At 39.0% G+C, this 15,949-nt stretch overlaps 1 protein-coding gene across 2 annotated transcripts; it reads left to right on the top strand.

The window, feature by feature from the left end:
* The first annotated feature begins 752 nt into the window (after positions 1-752).
* LOC121944967 (long-chain-fatty-acid--CoA ligase ACSBG2-like) lies at positions 753-15,948 on the top strand. Of its 2 annotated transcripts, XM_042488948.2 has the most exons (15): positions 753-1,147; positions 3,636-3,710; positions 3,821-3,951; positions 6,269-6,549; positions 8,167-8,255; positions 9,709-9,829; positions 9,927-10,007; positions 10,639-10,788; positions 10,925-11,092; positions 11,176-11,357; positions 12,774-13,007; positions 13,210-13,427; positions 14,169-14,308; positions 14,396-14,639; positions 14,938-15,948. In XM_042488948.2, exons 2-15 carry the CDS (start codon positions 3,646-3,648, stop codon positions 15,027-15,029), a joined length of 2,196 nt encoding a protein of 731 aa, XP_042344882.1. In that variant the 5' UTR covers positions 753-1,147; positions 3,636-3,645; the 3' UTR covers positions 15,030-15,948. The 2 variants fall into 2 exon arrangements, with proteins under 2 accessions (XP_042344882.1, XP_087932635.1); XM_088076509.1 differs by lacking the exon at positions 753-1,147 and having other exon boundaries at positions 3,541-3,710.
* Position 15,949: the final 1 nt, after the last annotated feature.

The following is a 15,949-nucleotide window of genomic DNA, read 5'->3' as shown; positions in this document are numbered from 1 at the left end:
TTCTCCCTTACACACTGTGGACCCTGTTTAAAGGCACATTATATAATATTTGTTCCCTACAGCACATTTCAAATGTTGTTGTGCGTCATCTGGTTTCCTGCTCCCTTTTTTGAACATTTCTGGCACTCATTAATCCCCTCACTGTTCATTCACAACCTCCACAGATGGCACATGCCCAGATAGCAGCCGTGAGGGTGGGAGTCTGCACAGATGTGGTGTGACTGGGTGGTACGATTCAGTGACCTCGGTGCCCGTGAGCAAGGTAACTGTGGGTCATTCGAGAGCTCGGGGGAGGGAGAGTTGAACTTTCCTCTATATTTACTCATAAAACAATGTTCAGCTCCTTGAACGCAGACAGACAGAAACACACAGCTCAGCAGAAAAGAGGAAATACGGGATAGGGATTGTTTGATTTTTGGACATTTTAAACTGCTTGATGCTGATTTCATTTATGCAATTTTTGTAGCAAACACAAGTAGTCAGATGAAGATAGAGACATGGAAGTATTGAAGATGTTTTTAGGAAAATCAAGACTCAAATAAATGGAAAATATCCCTAAAATTTCATGTATTTGGCCAACATTTATTTCTTAATGTGTCAATGTGGCACAAAAAAGTCCAGAGTTGCACAATTTTTGTTAAACTGTTGGATAACTGTTAATGGTTCAAAGTCTCGTCCATCCTCATAAACCTGAGGGAACTTATCTGGTTGTATCACTATCGCATCTCTGGGCAGGTTTCCTCATGCCTATCTGATAATGACTTATCTACATTCAGTCAATGTGGGATGATAAAAGTCTCAATAACACCCCTGCATATGCTCAAGCTTTACTGTTTTGGACCGTCACCAATACCAGCAGCTATTATTAATACAAACACAGCCGGTTTAGCTGCAGACTGTTTGTGTATCAGGTCTTCTTCACCTCGAGAAGCCGTAACCTTTGGTCAAGTTTGTTGGTGGATCTTTAACTGGTCCAACACGACCTCACGATTGCGAAAGTCTCAGAAGCTCAGGATGTACGCAAGTCTCCTATAGGCTGGTCTTTTCTCCAGGGGGCAACAGTCGAGCACCTGCGCGGGGGCGAAGGTTGATCCAGGTCTTTGCTGCACCTGACAGATACTATCAATCAGCTCTGCCACAGAACAAGGTAGGAAAACATTTCTGCTTTTTTTGAGTGTGTGAAAAGACTTGCGCGCGGTGTCTTTTGTCTTAAGTTGCTATGGGGACTGCGGGAGGATTCACACATCAAGGTGCGCGAAGAAAATCTTTGTTACGGCTCTTTTTCTGCTTCATTTTTTCTAATTTGCAGAAGAAAATAAGTGAACATCACAGTTTAATTTTAAGATTATAGAGAAAATGACACCACAGCACACATTTATGATATTGTTTATAAAAGCAAACTGAACCGTCCAGCCTTTCGGGGATGAATGTTTGAGACCAACACTTGACTCAAGGATGGAAATAGCTCCCATCTGATGTGAGAAGACCCCTTCACCTTTTTATTGTTCGGTCAACAGTGACAGAGTCTTTCTTTAACCCCCTCCACTCCACAACGATTGGCCCTAAATACACAGCTACAAGCATGAGTCGTCTCCTGGATGTCACTTTTACACACTCAGATTCACACACTCTGGACTCTCTGTTTTCCTGTGGCACTGTAGGATTCCTGCTGCTCATTTTTTAATCAGAGGGTCAATTTAACAGTTTTCTTCAAAAGTAACATCTGCTTTCTGGGTAATGTAGAAGTCTTGAATCTACTTTTTCTGCATCAAAGGGCACTTTCATTGATATTTGCATAATCCAGAGCAAAGACTTCATATTGCCTCATTGTAGTTTTGTAAGTCACATGAACTTTGGTCCAGAAAATTTTTGACCAAAGTTATCTTAAAAACTGGAGGTCAGACTGAGAGTCTGCTGGGTTGACAGATCTTTATCGGACAGCATTTTATTACAAATGCGTCCTGAGATATGTCAGTGAACGTGTCACTAACTTGCAGTGGTGGAAGTAACTAGAAGGTACTGTAATTAAATACAGTTTTAAGGTACTTTTACTTAAATACCTCAATTTTATACTACTTTATGTTTACTCAACTTACATTTCAGAGGGAAATAATGTAGTTTTTTTACTTCACTATATTTAACAATAATAATAATAAACTTTATTTAGAGAGCACTTTTCATACAGTGGATGCAGCTCAAAGTGCTTCACCATAAAACTGCAACACTAAAGTAAAAAAGACAACAAAATTAGAGAATTATAAGACTGTCGATGAAAAACAAAATATAAAAGAGAAGTAAAAAAATATTAAGAGATATTAGAAGAAATCTAATAAATAAAAACCACACTAAATAAATAAAAAAAATAATTTTCAGCCATCATATAAACATGTTTACCCATCTCTTATAGCTTTTGGATTCAGGATTTAGTATTTCATAATTTTAGAGAACAGTTAAAAAAAGCTGTGCTCCCTATTTATGTGTATTTAAAAACCCTGCAGTAAAACCAGGGTAATATGCTCTCTCTTTTTTGTTTTGATTAGTCTCGCTGCACAATTCTGGATGAGTTAAAATGTTTCAGGCATCTGGTGAAGTCAGGTTCAAAATTCATGTTACACTTTGTTGTAATATTAGAGTCAAAGTTTGTTTTTGTTTTTTTTTACAGAGGGAACTTTGGATGTTTTTTTTAATCACTCCATAAATCAGAAAATACTGTTAACAAGCATTAATAAAATCCATTTTTGCCATGTTTTTAGAAATAAAATGTTATATAAATCAGGCTATGAATGATAAATCAACAAGTATATATATAAAATAGATATCACCCTGAAAATTCCCAACCTGATTACTTACCAAACCAATTTGTATTACAAGCTTTCTGAAATTATCTTTAAATATGCAAATGATGCACAGTTTAATTAAATATGGACTTTTTGCATACATTTCCAGAACAGTCATATGAACGAAGAAATGACAATAACTGACAAAAAAATCATCTAGCAAAACAATAACAATGCTTTCGCCTGTAGCGTCTCTCTTTTAGTTAAAGGTACAAGTGCTTCTTCCATAACTGCTAATTTGTTGTTAACATTTATCGTATCTCTTCAGATATGTTGAATTGGTTGATTACTTCAGATATTTTATTTATTTAAAGGTACAAACTGTGACCAGAAAACACAGACGTTGAATCCGTTACACACTAGATGGCATTATTTCACTGTCGACAGTAGATACTGTACACAAGAGGGTGGAGGAGGCCCTCAGGACATGCTCTCTAGCATAATATTTACATTTCATCTTACATCTGAAACATTGCTTACTCTCTTTGCTAGCTTTGATTAACCAGCATTGACTAAGTTGGAGTGAATTGTGCTCCTAAGTGTGATTATTTGGGCCAATTGTACGAAGGTGAATGCTGATGTCCTGCAATGCTGTCTGGCACAATATTCAAAGTTTCGACACTCAGCGATTGCAGTGGCTCTGACCTGTTGCAATGACTTTGGTGAATGTCAGTCTAGTATAAATGACCAGAGCGCTGCGGTTTCATAACAGATAATCTTATCTGTGTACGGGGTCGTCAGTGGAAGAGGAGGTGATTTTACTGCACCTCCATAAGATAGCTTTCTCTGTTATTGCAGCAAATTCAGGATGAGTGACCAAGAGAGTGCGGTTGAAAGCAATGGTGTTGCGATCATGGAAGTTAAAGATGAGAGGTATGTGACATGATGCATGCCCGACACATCTTAATTATCATGTAGATTTCGATCCACTTAGAAGCATTTAATTTTAAACTATTTATCTTGAAATGACTTTTTTTCCACAGCATCTCACAGACTCTGTCAGACTCGACAAACCTAAAAACTCACTCTACTCTCATCCTCAACGGAGACACCACCAAAGCTGAGCTCAGCTCCAGCTCCGGGCTGGAAGATGCCACTGAGCGACTTTCACTAGGTAAGAGTCAAAGTGGAATATTCGGAGAGAGGAACTCATTTTGAAAATATGCTTCACAAGGGAAAAATGATGAAAACAAAATTATTTTAGACTTTCTGTATAGTAGAGCACAGTGGATCTTAAAGGGTCCAAAACAAATTTGAGTGTTTGTCAGATTAACAAGGTAAAAAACAAACAAATACTCCCATGTTCTGTTCATTGGTTCTGACTCTAGTGAAATTTTGAAATTAGTTTCAACTTTCAGGCCTCTAAAAACAATTCAGATGATACAATCTAAAAAGGCAGCATCACTCTTCAGTTGAACATGTAGAAACACGTGCAACTGGGGTGAAACCAGTCAATTTAAACATTCGGGGCTCAGCCCAAAACTGAGGGGCTTCAGGGACATGCTCCCTTACAGAGATTTTTTTCAGATTTATCAGATATTTTTTGTTTCAATTGTTTTCAACTGTTTTTATCATTCTGAAACCATAACACAACACATGTTGAGGATGACTGATTTTCACTTCTGCCACCTAAGAATAAATAATATTGGCAGGGTAGGAATGAGGGCTGGCACAATGTCAGATTTTCACGACGTGATTTTGTGTCCAAAAGAGTTTACAGTAATGCTATTATTGTGTTATATATAGAAAAGAAAGAAATAATTCTATCAGTATATTCAACTTTAACTTTGTTTGAGATTTGTGTCGTTTTTCCAAATAAATTACACTCAAAATCGAGTAATCAAGTGTAGGTAGGTGAAGGGAGATTATAACTGAAGTTATTACCGAGTAATTATAACAGTAAAAAGTAAGCAGCAACACAGCGTGAAGAAAGGGAGACAAATCGAAAACAGAGGGAAATGGAAATGATTTAGCATGCCCTGTATTATTTATATGATATTATTATATGTGTATTGTTAAAATAATATCAATATTTAATTAGTAAATTTCGAGGTTATCATCAATACCTGTATATCGCAACACTCCACGTAGTAATTTCGTGTAAACAGCATTACTAGTATTGAAACCTATTTTTGTACGCTACAGTAAAGTTACAGAACGAATGTTTAGCTCACAAATTTGTCTTATTTATTTTTTTAAGGATTACTTTTAGGCTTTTTTGCCTCTGATGGATAGGACAGCTGTGGCTTGAAAGGGGGGAGAGAGGAGATGTGGGACATAGCTCTACCAGGTGAGCTCCTGAGTGCCCCAAATCTGCCACATTTAAACCCATGCAATAATAATCTGAGGTGCCAGGTGTGAGACCCCTTCAAATGATTTCCAAAACCAGCACGACGTAACTTTTCTATCCTCGAGTTGAAATCAGAGAGAGCCACTGCAGGTTTGGCACTCAGATACAGATTGTTATTTTTCCACATTGTCACAAGGTATTCTTTTTTTTTTTTTGCTGTTTGAGATGCTCTCAAACAGTCGCAGCATTTTCAATGACTAGAATTTAAAAGGAAGTATTTCTGTGTCATACAAGCAAGTATATGCCTGTGGATAAATGAAAAAAAGGGATTTATAATGGGTTTTACAGTGAAGGAAACATCTGGTGGTACTTCTGATTTATAAAAGAAAACAGCTCACGTTATGTTAAGTTGTTTAAAACAGACTGAGGTTCAGAGATTTAACCTTTACCTTTTAGTAAAATAAAGACACATGCCCCAGGAAGAAAACTGCACCTGAGGTCAAAGGTGCTGAAACAATAGATAAAAATGTGCCTCGACAAACATATTTTGTCTGAAGCTGACAGCAAAATAAAACAGATTTTTATTTTTTTTGCAGAAGAAGCACACAAAAATTGAGAAAAAGAAGGAAACAAAAGAATAAATCTATACTGGTTTTGGTGAAACTCAGATGTAAGAAGACAAGAGTGATGGCAGGAAAAGAAAATAACATAAAGAATGATTAAGAGAATAATATAAAAGCAAATAGCAGGAAGGTTTTGGCAGAGCACTGTGCAAAACAAATACAGCATTATTATATGTGTCCTCTGATGCTCCCCATCTGGCAGCTGAGGCCAGGTTTGTATTGAAACTAAATTATTTCCTCTGACCAAACCTGATTGGTAGGTAGACACAGACATACCTGTTTTGTCTCAGGTAACAGTGTTGCCTCCCCCCACCTGCTCACTGCACAACCTGCAAATCATGTTGCTCTGACACATCAGGCGCAACTAACACACTCACAGGGAGAGTTAAGAGATCTCTGCCGTCCTCTCACTCACCTGAGTCTTCCTCTGAAGCTTGCTGTGTCTCTGTGTGGAGCTGGTGTCTTCTGAATTTCATCAATGGCGGGTGCACGCGGCTGTCCCTGTTGTCCCTTTATAGAAGAGCCCAAGGCAGTTCCCCTGACGTCCAATGCACCGGCAACTCTGGCACCAGCTGACCAGCTATGGAGCAGCAGCAGAGACAAGGCGGTCCGGCTGAAGATGGAGGGCTCGGGTCCGGCCTCGGAGACTCCGGTCACCGTCCATCAGAGGTTCCTGGAGACAGCAGAAAAGTACGGGGATCATCCAGCCTTGGCTTTCAAGAAGGAGGGTCAGTGGGAGACCCTGACGTGGAGGCAGTACTATGAGCAGTGCCGGGCAGCAGCGAAAAGTTTCCTCAAGGTTTGTCTGTTTGCATTTTGACTTGTTCTGCACAGTGATGAAATAATTACTCAGATATTCTACTTACTAAAAGTGACAATATCACAATCTAAAGATACTCAGTTATGTTAAAAAGTTCATTGCCCCTTTTTCAAAAGAAAGCAAACAAATTTGCTCAGAATTTGAAGGTGTAAATACTTGCAAAGGTGTCTGAATGAAACACAAGAAAAATTATGTCGATCCAGATTTCAAAGGGTTAAGTAAAAACATAAAAATACTAAGTACCTATTATGCAGAATGCCCGTTTCAGTATAACGTATGCTACATTATTGGATTATAATTATTGATGCATTAATGTTGCGGCTGGTAAAGATGGAGATAATTTTACTTTATATACTTCTGGGTAGACTAATGTTATAATATGTCATTATTTGTTATTGGAGTTTTTTATATCAGGTTGCGGGGGCAACAGGCTAAGCAGGGCACTCCAGGCGTCCCTCTCCCCAGCAACACTCTCTGGCTCCTCCTGGGGGACCCGAGACGTTCCCAGGCCAGACCACATGTTGTCCCTCCAGCATGTTCTGGGTCTCTTGTGTTAATACTCTGAATCTGCAAAGTCATTAAAGCTTTAAAACAAATGCACAGGATTAAAAAGTACAACATTTGTCTCTAAGTGTAGAATAGTAGAAGTATCAAGAAGCATAAAGTAGAAATACTCATGTATAGTAAAAATACTGCAAAATTGCACTTAAGTATAGCACTTGAGTACATGTACTTTGTTACACTGGAACACTAGTTTTGCATATATTGTACAAAAAACTATTCCAGCAGTGCAATCAGGAAACATTTGGTTTGTTTTCTTTTGACACCAGCACATTGATTTTGAATGAAACATTAACTGTGTTACGTTGTCTTTAGCGTTGTGGAATGAAGGAAATATATCCTTTTTTAAAATATAAACAGTAGGAACAGAAGCCAGGCAAGCAAATTCAATCATTGTTTGTAACACATTTATAGACTTAAACTTTAAAAGGAACTAAGTGAACACGTTGCCATTACGTCTTTGTGTTTAATGATAAACACACTAAAAAACACTGCACGTGTGACAGTGATGCTCCCGCAGACGTTTACAGTAGCCATCTTTAGTCGTTCTCGCTTCAGGGGCTTTCTGGTTTTAGTGTGGTCTCAGGTGAACACATAACCTGTTTGCCAGTAAAAAGGTCTCATTAAAGTGGAGGACTGAAATTACACACAATACAGATAAACCCTCACATAACCTTAAATCTATAAGTCAGCACTTGTTTCAAAAGAGAAATTTCTTCGCACGTGAACTTTATATCAGCATCACAAAACCTCAAATGCCTGTTGGCACCTGTTTTGTAAACAGCATCTCAGAGCGTCTTTACGTCTCATTGTATTTTCTGTGGTGTGAGAACAGGCTGCTGAAAATCAACACCGGGGTGTGTGAAATTCTCAGCTTGTGTTACCGCTCCTGTTTCATGGACATGTTCGTGTCTCATGAGCTGGAGTGGCTCTTGAATTGAGATGTAGGTCAAGAGTAATGGAGGCTCTGCATCTCTGTGCCATTAAAAATACATGATTTAAAAAAACAACAACTATGAACTTGTCTTCTTGTAGTTGGGGCTGGAGCGATACCGTGGTGTGGGGATTCTGGGATTTAACTCCCCCGAGTGGTTCATCTCAGACATCGGCTGCATCTTTGCCGGGTAAGATCACATTTCAGGAGCTGAGGTTGGTGAAACCCAGCGTAGACTATGGGGAGATGCCTCAGCATTGTTCCAACTGACTCTGTATGTTAATCTCTGTCTGAGCTTATCTCACATCTCTCTGTCTCTGCACACAACCTGTTTGGGCTGTACCCCTTTAAAGGAAACCTGATGTATGTGTTAGACTTGCAGACTCCTCACTGCTTTTTTAGAGATCAAATCAACAGCAGAAAGTATCGTCAGTATTTAGTATCCAGCTGTCGTCTAATGATAAATCAGTTACATTGAACTTGGTTAGTTTGTTCACCTTATACCATGGGCTGAATGAATACTTCATTCTGATTGGCTGCGGGGTTTCTGTTAAATTCAAGAGTGGGCTACCTGAGGGAAAATACCTGAACAGGTGTACATTATCAGGCTGACGTGAAGACGTGAAATGTCCGATGCCCAACTTATCAGAATCGAGTCAACTGTAGCGTAAATAATAGCGTCAGCCCATTCACGCCTCCACATCGGCATAATTTCCTGACAATGGGCATAATTCCTTAAATTAAAGGCTTGAATTTATTGTGCAACACGGATGCAAGTTTAATTTTTGCATCTAGTAAATTAAAGTATAAAATAAAAATCATTAACACAGTGTTTTGTCTTGAGGCTGTTGATGTTTTGGGGCATTTTAAATTCCAGATGGGTTGTTTTAGATTGGTTGACAGCTTTTTTTGTGATTTCAAAATGCCATTTAGGTTGTTTTTTTTTTAGGATAAATTCATTTGTATAACTGCATAAGAAACCTTGATTATCACATTTTTGTTTAATGTTGTCAGCTGTCTTATGTTTGTAACTTATTATTAATTCTGCCTAATTTGGCCTTGACACGCTTAATACTTTTTTCATCTTAATGAAGCCTTCCTGTTTAAAATTAGGTTAAAAATACTGCAAGTTGCAATTCACGGTTCAGGCTGACGCGGATCGCTGGAGTTGAAAGACAGTCTACGTCACCTTTATTAAAATAACAAACAGGTTTTATGATTGGTCGGACGCTCTTTCATTTATGATTAAATCTGTGCCGTGCCAGGCCCTCCTTTAGCAATGGCGTCACCTCCTACTGGTCAATTTTAAAAACATTTTTGGGATATGTTTTGAACAGTTTTAACAGCTTATAACATCACATATTAATATTAATATTAATAATAATAATAATGATAATAATAATAATAATAATAATAATAATAATAATAATAATAATAATAATAATAATAATAATAATGATAATAATAATAATAATAATAATAAACCAGCAAAAGTATTGAGCAATTAAGGCTTAAAAAATTTAATAAATAAATAAATCACTAATGTCTTTCTGAAAAACTTGTGTTATTATTTGTACAAATTGTGGTGTGAAATTTGTGTATTTAACAGAGGTTTTTTTTTTAATATCCCATTTGTGCCACAGGGGTCTGGCAACCGGTATTTACACCACCAACTCGCCTGAAGCTTGTCGTTATGTGGCCGACAGCTGTGAGGCCAACGTCATGGTGGTGGAGGACAAGAAACAGCTCGATAAAATCCTGCAGGTCTGGAGGTTTAATATTAAGAGTGCCTGTAAAAACTGTTTGCAGAATTAGAAAAAAAATACATCCTCACACGACTTTAATTTGTCTTTTCCAACAGGTTAAAGATCAGCTACCTCATCTGAAAGCCATTGTCCAGTACAAAGGCGAGGTGCAGCAGAAAGCGCCCTTCCTGTATTCAGTACGTTCAATCAGCAAACATACTTATGAAGCAGATAAGTCACGATTATAAAGAATACAATAGCATCCTGTTTGTGATGCCTTGTGCAACATAATCTTTCTTACTAGTGGAATAAGTATTGTAATTAGATAATGTGACTGACGTCGTGTTAATTCACACAGCTGCAGTTCAGCAAAGTTCAAGCGGGATAGAGAGGCATTTTTTAATCATAATATCTGTTTGTTTTTACGTATTTCTTGGCCAATGAGGGGCACATATCTCTGACTGGAAGGCAGATGTTAAAATAAAAGCATTGATCCTGCCGGTTTTTTTTTTTTTTATCTTATTTTATTTTATTACTTTGATGATTGTTATTATTACTGTTATGATACTGATAGTACTTACATACCATTCTATTTTTTATATCTATTTCATTATCAATTTGTTTGTTTATTATTTCTAATCTGGTTCATTTATGTATTTCAGTCCATTTGTAATCTGTTATTATATTAGAATTATTTTTGTAATTGTTTATTTAAATCTATTTTTCTGTGGGAGTGGATTATGATATTGATTTCTTTTTTTTTTATGTGCAGTTGAAACTTTATCAAAAAATATTGTTGAAAAAAACATAATCTCTACATTTGTGTAGTGGGCAGAGTTCATGAAGCTGGGGGAGGACGTCCCCGACGCGCAGCTGAATGCTGTGATCGACAGTCTTCGGGCCAACGAGTGCTGTACTCTCATCTTTACCTCTGGAACCACCGGCAACCCTAAAGGAGTCATGTTGAGCCACGACAATGTGAGTTATCGAAACAAGATACTTTCCTTTTCCTAGCTTTTATTGTTTTGACACAATGTCTAAATGTTATTCCTTTAAAATACAAGAGAAATATTTAAATAAGAAACCTCTGATGTCCCATTTCTGTAATGTGCAGCTGACATGGACGAGCCGTACAGCAGCTACCCCTCTAGATATAAGATACGCTGAGGAGGTTGTGGTCAGTTACCTGCCGCTCAGCCACGTGGCAGCCCAGCTATGTGACATGTGGATGGGCGTTAGTTATGCCATGACCACCTACTTTGCAGATCCAGACGCCCTCAAGGTAAGAAAGATGCCTCCTGTTGTTGACGCACAGAATTAATAATAAAGTCTTCCTGTTTTTTACTATATCATTCTTCTCTCCAGGGCTCCTTAGTAAACACAATGAAAGAGGCTCGTCCAACTTGTTTCCTTGGAGTTCCTCGTGTGTGGGAGAAGATGCAGGAAAAAATGAAAGCCATTGGTGAAAAGGCTTCCCCAATGAGGAGATCAGTGGCAAACTGGGCTAAGTCCATAGGCCTGCAGTACAACTACAGTATCATGAACGGGTGAGACAGCAGCAAAGACCCTGACAGGATTAACAAAGAGCACGTCAGGTTCATAACAGTGCTCTATTTGTCTTGTATAGCATCTCTTTCTTTCCTCTGACCACGTGCTTTTACACTTGTCACCAATTCACACACACATTCACACACTGTTGGCCGAGGCTAACAAGCAACGTGCCACCGTGCTGCTCAGTAAATCATTCAGATGCATTCACACACTGATGGCACAGCTATCGAGGGCAATTTAGGCTTTAGTACCATGCCAAAGAATACTCCGACTTCTGGAACGGCGGATGATAGATAGAAGATACTTTATTGATCCCTGCAGGGAAATTCATGATGAGATGGGGATCAAACTGCTGATCTTAGGATTTCATAAAGAAACTCAGTGTTTCCATCACACTGATTTAACCCTCTTTTTGCCTCCCCCTCTCTCTATTTTTTCTTCATCATACCACAGTATGATAAAGACAGTAATTAGCTAGCCAGCCACATCATGTGGCCTCCACCTCGCTCCCAGACGCTGTGGGCTGCGTCACTTGGAGGATAGTGGGCGCAGCAGCTTGGGACGCAGACCCAAGTGTCACGAGCTGGTGGCTAGCTGCAGCGCTGGGTTTAACCCGTGTAACAGCAACAACAACAAAAGTTTGCTGACAAGGTGGGGAGTGTGGGCTGTACTGTCCCTCAGGTTTGTGCTGGCTGGATTTGGAGCGCTGCTGCTCTCTCTCCCCGTATTGGAGGACACAATGTGATTACAGTTTCTCGCTAACCCTGGCTGCATAAACACGAGCTTGAAACTGCAGCAGAAAGCCTTTAGCTCCAGTTAAAAGGAGGTTAAACTATTAGCAACATTTTCTCTCCACCTCTGAAATGCTTTGAGATGGGCTGCTTTGCAGTGTAGGTGGTTGTTGCCACAGCTGAAATAGCAACTTTCTCTGCAGGATCCCTGCCAATGACTGGCCAATAGGAACTTCCTCTAAAACGACCTTCCTCTAAAACGACCTGTGATTGTTTCTCCTCTCACAGGCTAGATTTTCCAAAGACTGAAAACAGAGCAAAGAGGAGGCGCAGAAGTCGAGTGCCCTCAGTCTACTTCAATTACAATATGCTCAGTTTATGAGATTTTTGCAGATGACCTCACTTTTAAAAACCAAATACTCTGTTTTAAGTAACAACCAAACATTCAAGATTTCACCTAAGCAATGGTACAAAAGTGTTAAACAGCAAAATATTGCTAATATCATGTCATTGGAATATTACTACTGGATTAGTTTTAACGCGCAAGCAATATTTAAATATTATGTTGAAATGCGGAGCGTGTTTAATTTGCTTTAAGTCCTATCAAAGAGTAAAGAGTACAATATTTCTCTCTGGAGCCCAATCTTAACAATAAATTTTAACCTTTTTTTTGGATTACAGGGAGAATCAGGTGCCGTGGGGCTACACGCTGGCTAATAATCTGGTTTTAAGAAGGGTCCGTGAAGCACTGGGCTTGGACCGCTGCAAGCTTTGCTTCACAGGAGCTGCCCCCATCACCAAAGAGACTCTGGAGTACTTCATGAGCCTGAACATCCCATTGTTGGAGCTATACGGCATGAGTGAAAGCACGGGCCCACACACCATCTCCCAACCCAACAACTTCCGCATCACAAGGTCAGCAGCAAAGCATCATGGGGCGTGTGATTAAACTGTGTTGTTGATATGGATGTGAAAAAAAGCTGTCCACATATTTTACACATTTGTGTTTACGAGTGATGTCACTTGTGTCAGCGATGTTTGTGGTTCAAGATTACACGTTTGAAAATGAAAATAATCTGGCATGAGCTCGTTATTGACCTTTGATTCGTTTTTCCAGCTGTGGAAAGTTGATGGCCGGCTGCAAGACGAAGCTGGAGAACCCAGATAACGACGGCAGTGGAGAGATATGTTTTTGGGGTCGACACGTCTTCATGGGCTACCTGAACATGCCTGACAAAACAGCCGAGGCTCTCGACCAGGACGGCTGGCTGCACTCTGGAGATCTGGGAAGACACGACCAGCACGACTTCCTGTACATCACAGGAAGGATCAAGGGTAAGCTGTAGTCACGACTACACCGCCTCACTGTTTATATCCATGTAGGGTGTTGGTCCTCGTTCATAGAGTCTGCCATGCTTCTACAGTAGCCAACAAAGGACAAACCAAGCACTGGCTCTCGACAGGACTATTCATGTTATTGCGTTGACCACTTCAGTTAGCGGCCCCTCTGTGATGAGAGTGCCAGAAAAACACAGATTTTTAATGTGAAACTCCTGTATTCTGTGTTTTTACCGGTCAAAATACATGTTTGTTTTGAAGAGAGAGAAATTTCTTTACTGAAGGATCTCTGTTCGTTAAAGAGATCTAAGAACTCTACAATGGCACATGCAAGTGCATTTTTTTAAAAATTTATATTTATTATTTATATAATCTGATGCTAAAACACAAATTTGCAACAAATTCTCTGCAGTCTTGTGACCTTTATGCTGTGTTCACACCACAAGCAACAAAGCAACAGATCAGCCAGCTACATTAGACCTGCCTTTAAAGTGTTGCTCTCATCCTGGGCTTTTGTGTTTGCTACTTGCATCAAAACATCTCAACGCTAAGAACTAACAAAAAAAGGTTGCTTTTGATTGATGTTGCTGTGCGAACAGCATTTCATTTTTTAGATGACTTTTTCATTCGTTTGTGGTTAAAGGAAGTTGGCCTTCAGACTTGTTAGTATTAACCAAATATTTTTCCATTGTATTCTTAAAAAACAAAATTCTACATAAAATCTGCAAATTTGCACAGAACTGATCATCACGGCCGGTGGAGAGAACATCCCTCCTGTGCCCATCGAGGACGCACTGAAGGCTGAGGTGCCCATCATTAGCAACGCCATGCTGCTCGGAGACAAACTCAAGTTCCTCTCCATGCTGCTCACATTCAAGGTAACATCTATTCCTGCGCACAGTTAAAGCTGCTGAATGAATAAAATAAAACAAGCACGACAATGATCCTTCTCTGCGTTTCCACAGTGCGTCGTGGACGACAACGGTGAGCCCACAGATGAGCTGAGCCCCGAGGCTTTGGCCTTCTGCAAGCAGCACAACGTCAAGGCGACCAGGGTGTCAGAGATTATAGCCAATAAGGAGCCAGCCATCTACAGAGCCATTCAGGAGGGCATGGAGCGCGTTAACGCCAGAGCGACATCTAACGCCCAGAAGGTCCAGAAGTGGGTCCCGCTGGAGCGAGACTTCTCCATCAGTGGAGGAGAACTGGGTGGGTTATTTTGTTTTCTTTCTGTTGGTATTAAAACTGGAGCAGAGGTTGTGATTCAACACTATTATTAAGGAAGTATTCACTATTGATGTCAGTCAAGTTTAATATCCAGGTCATGTTAGGTCTTGTCGCAGACAACATTCCAGTAGTTTGTTGTGGTTGCGGTTGAATCTCTCCCTCAAAAACACTTTTAAAAGGCAAAGTGGATCAAATGTTGTCGTGTGGTTGCCTCTCAGCTGAAGTTGAAGCTTTGACTTGAGATTTATATCAAATTAACCTGCTTTTCTTGTTTTTGCAGGACCCACAATGAAACTGAGAAGGCCCATTGTGGTGAAGATGTACCAGGAGAAAATAGACAAACTGTATGCAGAGGCCACAAAAAAACAGTAGATTGCACCGCACAGAGAGGAGATAATACTGAAGACAGACTTGTGGCATGTTTATGAACTTCGTATTGTCTCCATGCGTCATGTTTGGAAATGTATAAGTCTAACCCTTCATCTACGGTGCAGTTTGATCTGAAAAGTTTTAGAAAATCTAACACAATTTAAGAAAAAGATATGTTATATTTCTCCATTTTCACTTCTTTGCACCTGAATGTTAAAAGTGCAAAAGAGACTTATAATTTATAGAGGATTAGAAGAAAAAAATCTCGATTGTGTTCTATTTAATGGAATTGAAGTTTGTGCTGCTGTGTTTTAATATGTTTCTGTTGACTGTCCCAAGTCCATATTTAAGCTTTTAAATGTACATACAGTTTCACAGCAGCTGTGTAGGTTTTGTAAATAAAACATCCAAATCAGAGCCAAAATCTTGCCATGTATTACATGGCACATACAAGTGAATTATACGCTATTATATATATATATATATATATTATACGCTGGGAAACACTGGATTGTTTGTAATCATTTTTACAGTTTATGAAGGAAATTTTGTTAACCTACTGTGGCCTAAAAGATGACACTTTCTTGTCTTGTCATAAGCATACCAGTATGTATTTTATTTTTGAAGCAGCAGTATGTATTTAAGATTTTACAGCCTTAATTGCCAGCCGGTCTCATCTTGTGAGATAATCCCCATCTGGCAAAGCTGCAGACATTCCCTCTGAAGACTAGAGGTGATGTTTTAATAAGTATTTTTGCAATAATGTAAGAATATCAATGGTGTAATAATCTAATCACAAATTGTAAAGCATTTATCTTAATTTGTGCTTCTCCATGTACAGTTTGACAAATATTGAAATGTTTATTTTGTGATAGATGTTTCATGATTATCAATAAAAAGTGAGTGATTTGGACAAATTAAAT

Source organism: Plectropomus leopardus, chromosome 4 (assembly GCF_026936395.1).
Source record: "Plectropomus leopardus strain MGB_pleo_1.0 chromosome 4, ASM2693639v1, whole genome shotgun sequence".
NCBI lineage: Eukaryota > Metazoa > Chordata > Actinopteri > Perciformes > Serranidae > Plectropomus > Plectropomus leopardus.
The sequence above is the reverse complement of the archived record's forward strand: the minus strand, read 5'-3'. Positions and strand labels throughout refer to the sequence as shown.